The sequence below is a fragment of the Aptenodytes forsteri genome, unplaced genomic scaffold (genome assembly GCF_000699145.1).
Source record: "Aptenodytes forsteri isolate BGI_AS27 unplaced genomic scaffold, ASM69914v1 Scaffold158, whole genome shotgun sequence".
In the NCBI taxonomy this organism is placed as follows: Eukaryota; Metazoa; Chordata; class Aves; order Sphenisciformes; family Spheniscidae; genus Aptenodytes; species Aptenodytes forsteri.
The window spans coordinates 1361087-1367086 of record NW_008794601.1 but is presented as its reverse complement, the minus strand read 5'-3'; the positions used below and the strand labels follow the sequence as shown (position 1 = coordinate 1367086).

Here is a 6000-nt window from a genome sequence, read left to right as displayed (position 1 = left end):
CGCTGGGCTTTTCTCCCCGGCTCGCGGAATGCCTCGCAGCCTGCCTCTGCCTTCCCTGAGCCGCGGCCGCCGGCGTGCCGACTGCCCCTGCCTCGCTGGCTCCCCCGTCCCCGCGCTCCCATTCCGCCTCCGCTGCGCCTTCCTGATTTTTTTTTCCCCCTTTCTGGGAAATCGTGCTTTCCTCCCACCCACCCCTTCTTCCTTTCCCTCCCTTATCGCAAAAAAAAAAAAAAAAGGCATGAAAGAAGCAAGGTGGAGGGGCTTCGATGGGGGAAGTGGTGTATTTTGAAGTTCAGTGTGCAGGAGGCTTGCAGACAGGGTGGGTCTTTTGCCTTTTTTCTCTTTCCCCTACAGGCTTTTTGAATTTGTAAACGGGCTTGTATGTTGCATTTATTTCTCAGGTGGAGTTGGTGAGGACTGTGCAGAGAAGTGCTGCTGTGCACAGAGAGGTGTTCTAGGGTGCAGACGTGCTTGTGTCGAGAGTACAATTGCACCCTTCTGTAGGGTGCAGCTTTTAAGCATCTGCAAATGAGAGTAAAATTGGGCACAGGATGTAATTAAATAATAAAGGTCTTTCTGTGTTTGCTTTCTCATTCTTTCCTGTGCTTGCTCCCCATTTTGCATCCTGAAGTGCTCTTGGTAGGCTAGAAGTGTGTATGCATAAGGTATCTCTTCGTTCTTACTTTTCCTTGCGATTTCTTAATTTGGAAATACATTCATCCCCCTCCTCTGCAAATGAATTGTCTTTTCAGTGCTTTGGAGGAGCAAGCATGAGAGGCTGTACTAGGTTTGTGCTTTGCTTTTTCCCCCTACACCATACGCATCCTGAAGTGCTCTTGGTAGGCTAGAAGTGTGTATGCATAAGGTATCTCTTCGTTCTTACTTTTCCTTGCGATTTCTTAATTTGGAAATACATTCATCCCCCTCCTCTGCAAATGAATTGTCTTTTCAGTGCTTTGGAGGAGCAAGCATGAGAGGCTGTACTAGGTTTGTGCTTTGCTTTTTCCCCCTACACCATACGCCCATGCTCCACCCCTTCTTTTTGTTTTAGTCGGGGGGGGGGGGGGGGGGGGGGAGGCGCGCCAACTTGGTTCAAGTAAATTGTATGAAACATAGAATTTTAGCCTTAGGAAGAAAGAGCAGTGATTTTTCTTACAAGCTGTCCCCTTTAAAAGCTTCCATGGTGCCAGCTGCTAAATGACAAATGAAGAGGTTGGGGAGAGGAAAGGAAATAGGTTGTATGGGTTTTGGGGAATGGTAGAGAGATGTGTGTGGCAAACCTTTCCAATGTAGCTGCAGAAAGCATTCTCACATCTCTTGCATAAATGGATGCTTGTACTTGCTTTCACCTTGTCAGGTTTTGTAGCTTGCATGCCTGTAATCCTTCAGAAAAGAAATTAAGGCAGGCAAAAAATGCAGACTGGACTCTGATTGTATTGCAGCTCTTCTCAACATTCTGAGACACTTGGTCTTTTTTGGAAAGATTATTTTGAGGCTTCTGGTTTCCATGTCTTTGACTTTTTTCCTCCCTTAACTTAGTGTAGAGGAGGGAAGAAGTCCCTTCTGTATTTGTTATTCCAAAAGTGGTAACAGACCTCTGGATTAATGTGTAAATGCCATCTGTTGCTCAGCCTGTTTGAATTGTGTTGAGGAAAAGTTCCATTTTGACAGTGGCTTTCAACAAAAAAAAAAAAGGAGGCAAGCCCATTTCAGTCTCTTCCTGTATGTACTCAGCCCTGCAGTGATTTGCTCAGACTGAAATGCAAAAGAAATGGGTGGTGATTTTTTTGTGTGTTTTGGTGGCAGGGTTCAAATGAATCACTGCCTTCCGCCGAGGCAGTAATGTTCCTGAAGTTTTCTCTTCGATCCGTTTTCTATGGTAGTAGAACTTGTTAACATCAGATTGCTTGTTTGCTTTTCTGCTTGGATTTGCTGCTCTTTTAAGGCTGATAATTGCTTTCATTACTTCTGCGAAGAGACTCTAAAATTGTGGTAAAATTTTTTTCCTTTAGTCTGTAGGTTCAGTTTGTTTTTGTAAAAGAAGGAAATGAGTAGCATGCTTGGTTTATGTTGAACGAAAGACTGAAATTTTCCAAAAATGTACAGCTTTTTCTGGCAGTTACTGTTTAAATTGTTTGTGTGTATGTGTGCGTGTTTGTAGAGGGTTCTGACTTCTAAAGTAGGAAGGAGCTTTGTGTGAAATAAGATGTTCACGCACTCATTTTAAATGCGCAGTTAAAGTTAGCACTAGCAATGTTACTTAGTCCAGCGAGCTTTCGGTGGTAGAGGCTTTTATCACTGTTACTGCCTGTGCTTACACTGTTTTTGACAAACGTTGCATTGAACGCTGGCAAACCGCTAATGACAAAAACAATATCTGTAAAGGAAAAAGGTGGGGAGGGGCAATTTGTAATTGTGCCGACAGCATAGCTGAGGAAGTAGGCGTGTGCAACGTTGTCTGAAATTTTCAGTTGGTAACTATTGTGTGCTCTTTGTGTTGCTGTGGGGGGTCTCATTTTTTGATTGTGTTTTTTTAGGAGCTGGAGGAGGAAATGACATTCAGTGGTGTTTTTCTCAGGTGAAAGGCGCTGTAGATGATGATGTAGCAGAAGGTAAGAGCAATATTTTTTACTGAATGTTTTCTGACTTTAACTACTTCTTAGGTAGGGAGATGTGATTGCCATCTTACTAAAATATCTCAGTGTTGCTGTATGCAACTTGAGCAAAGCAAACAGACATTTAACGTGAATTCAGATACCCAGACTGAGGATTAAACTATGGTTTGAGAGTACTGTTCTGCCCACTTTTAAGAAGGGTTGGATTCAGGCTTCTTAAATATTTTGCTGGAATTGTTTTCCAAGATTGTTAGATTTTCCTGTCACTCAATTTTTGATTTGTGTTTTCTCCTAATCTGCAAAATGGGGAATGTGATACTTGCATTCCACAGGGAGGTGTTGTGAGAATTAATTACTGTTTGTACTCTTTGAAGATCTAAGTACTAGATAAAGATCAAGTAATTTTCCCAATCTTTCCAGCTTCTATTAACCAGAAGAGGAAGAAATCTGAATATTTGTGCATGCTTACTTATTAAGTAAAGAGGGGGTTTGTGTTTGAAGTAATACTGGGAATTGCCTAAAACTTTTCTAAGCTGGCAATGACAAATGTAATTTTATACTAAGATGGCTGCCTCTGATTGTGACTGCAAAAAATGTACTTGTTAGTTTCTTTTCCTTGGATTGGGGATCTTTAGAGGATTCATACTTTCTCTGTGCTGTTCAATCGCTGTGCTAGAGAGCAAAATTTCTTCTGAGGTCTTTTTTAGGGAAAGTTGCACTGACTTCTACATTTCTTTGGCCATAAAGTCCTGTTTGCACAACACAGCCTTCTAAGATCGTGAGTTAAAATTTTTCTTTTGCAAGCAGTTGGCCTTGTCACTTACGTAATTCTTCGGGTTTTTTCTGTTTTTACATATCTTGAATGCTCTGACTTACAAGTAAGATTAATGTTGTATTTAGAGGAGCGGTAACTACAGTTTCCATTATTTTCCCATTTGATGTGTGGTTCAAATTAAATTCCAAGGGCCAAAAAAATCAGTATAAACATAAGTGACTTGTTTTTATTTACTAGCTGCAGCATGTGGCAAACGATGCACTTTCAAAGACTCCTGTCATTTACAAGCTGAAAGATGACTTTTGGAAACAAGAAAGCTGTAACAATTTTTTTAAAGTTTAATTTTAAGTTCTTCAGGAAGTGTATTTTTAAAGCTTGGACTCAGAACTATTCTTAAATGTGGTATAATTTTTCCCCGTCAGACTGTAAATTCTATAAACTTTATTTTAATTACATATCAAACTAAATCCTTAATTAAGTACAAATATTGAAGAAGTTGTGGTTGTGTGGCAAGTGCTTGCAAATAATTCTTCATGAAAACAGACATGTTGACATGCATATAATAGTAATGAGCTATATACATATATATATATGGTAAAGTGGCTTTTATGGGGATCTGGAAAAGCGGAAATCAGGAAATAGTCTGTCCTTAACTTACTTAGCTGTTCTGAAGTATTGTACTTTATGTTACGAAAGATGACTTGCTAGCCTTATGCTTCCTGACAGGTTAGCAGCTGTACTGTGTGTTGCTGGAGTCGTAGTGGGTGGAGTTCAGGGAAGCCTTCACTGTAAGTGAATTAACTAGCTTCAGTTTCAGCAAGCCAGTCAGGATGGTTTCCAAAAAATTGTAAGACTATTCATTTTTGATTTTATGGAAGATGCAGCCTTCTGATTTTGTGACCCAAAGAGCAGAGAAGTTTGGTTTCATTGTCAGCTCTAACTGACTTAGGATGAGTCTTAAGGTACAAACCCCAGAGCCTCGATATACTGCGAGACATCCTGAAATCTAAATGCCTAGATCCTGGAGTGAGGTCCCAAGGCTGGTATTATACTTCGTTGTAATGAATTTGTTGAGCTGAAATTCTCTCCTCTTCCTGTATATTCAGCTCCCACAATTCATGCTGGAAATTTTTGGAAGCCAGTTGTCTAATCAAAGCACAAGTTTAGCTTCCATGCGATCCTTTGAGTTCTTGTTACACTTTGTAATGACTCCCTGTGATACTGTTGGAAGGGTTAATAATGTATCAAGCTGGTCATGTTTTTCCTTTTATTAGCTATATTTCTGGCTTTAACGTTCACTTTAATGAAACGGAGCCTTGTGTGGTTCTTGCAAAAAATGGAACAGCAGCTTTGCATGCTTCTGAATACCCAGCATTTGCACTCCTTCAGAATACCCAAGGACAAGTTGACAGTGGCTTTAAGTCTAGTCTGAGGACCTTTTTTCCCTCCCTGCCTTTCTGTCTGCTTTCTTGTGGCAGGCACCATGGTGAAAGCTAAAGAAAATCTTGCTGTCTGAAGCTTAAATGATTGTTTGACCACTGTGGTCTGCAAGCTAACAAGTATGAACTCTAATTGTGTCTGTGACTGAGCACAGTGCCAATTTGTGTACGGTAGCACCTAGGGTGTGGATTTTTGTGTTCCGAATGGCTTTAGAGCTCAAATTTTAAAAACTAACTTTTGTTGTGGAATGCTGAAACTTCATTAAAAACAAGTGAAGAAAACAAACTCGAAAGAAATGGGAGGTTTCACTTTCTGTTTTCTTCCTGATCGTAATACAGTATTGCAATATTTATATTGGAAAGCTAGCTTAAACTAAACTAATAGAAGTGTTAACCAAGAAAACTGCATCTATTTAATTGCATTAATCAGTAGAATGCAAAACCAGTGGTCTCTCTACGATGTTGCCTATAAAACAGGCCAATGGAGGATAACACTTAATGCAGTAATAGTGGCAGCAACTTTAAAAAGCTTGCTAAGAATGCTAGTACGTAGCTTCCAGTAGATTTGAGGTCAGATCTGACCTCGTAACCGTCACATAATATGTGTAACCTATAATTCTTCAGATACTTAGGCTAGAATGGCTGTCTATTACAAAGTCAATATTTGGTGGCTTTGATGGCTGAAACATGAACTCTGATACATACAGTTTTTAATTTTCTGGCTTTCTAAGCGCCGTGTGATAGATGGATGTGACTGTTTCTTTTAGAGCTAATGAGGGTGGAAGGGAAAGAAGGGGGAAAGCTGTTACTAAAGCTTGAGGAAAGAAGATGGCAATGAGTTTGTATCTGGGGCCTGCCTGTGTCATTCTGCTGTGGCAAAGCTTTTCTAACCTGAGGAATATGGGTGTGTGAGGAGCAGAGAACTAGCCTCTTTTCTCTTGGTATGTATGGAATTTATCCTTGGTTGTAAGCTGTGGCCTGGCCCTATCAGATCACAAAGTTAAGCACAGAAATCAGGTTATAAATTGAAATCTGAGTGTCTGCTTTATTATAATTAGGGTCCTTAATTTTAACTGATGGCAAAAGTTTGCCTTTTTGTGATTTTAGCAGTCTATTGCATAAGGGCAAGGGTGTTGTAGCTTGTGCTGCCTCTGTTTCTGAAATAGCTGAT

The 6000-nt window shown here is 40.3% G+C and overlaps 1 protein-coding gene across 1 annotated transcript in view; it reads left to right on the top strand.

The window, feature by feature from the left end:
- Positions 1-1827: 1827 nt before the first annotated feature.
- The window catches only part of PPP2R2A (protein phosphatase 2 regulatory subunit Balpha), a 40155-nt gene continuing 35982 nt past the window's right edge, over positions 1828-6000 (top strand). The window contains exons 1-2 of the mRNA XM_009273038.2: positions 1828-1879; positions 2538-2612. Of these exons, the coding sequence (XP_009271313.1) occupies positions 1843-1879; positions 2538-2612 (112 nt within the window). The 5' untranslated portion in view covers positions 1828-1842. The remainder of the gene's footprint in view (positions 1880-2537; positions 2613-6000) is intronic.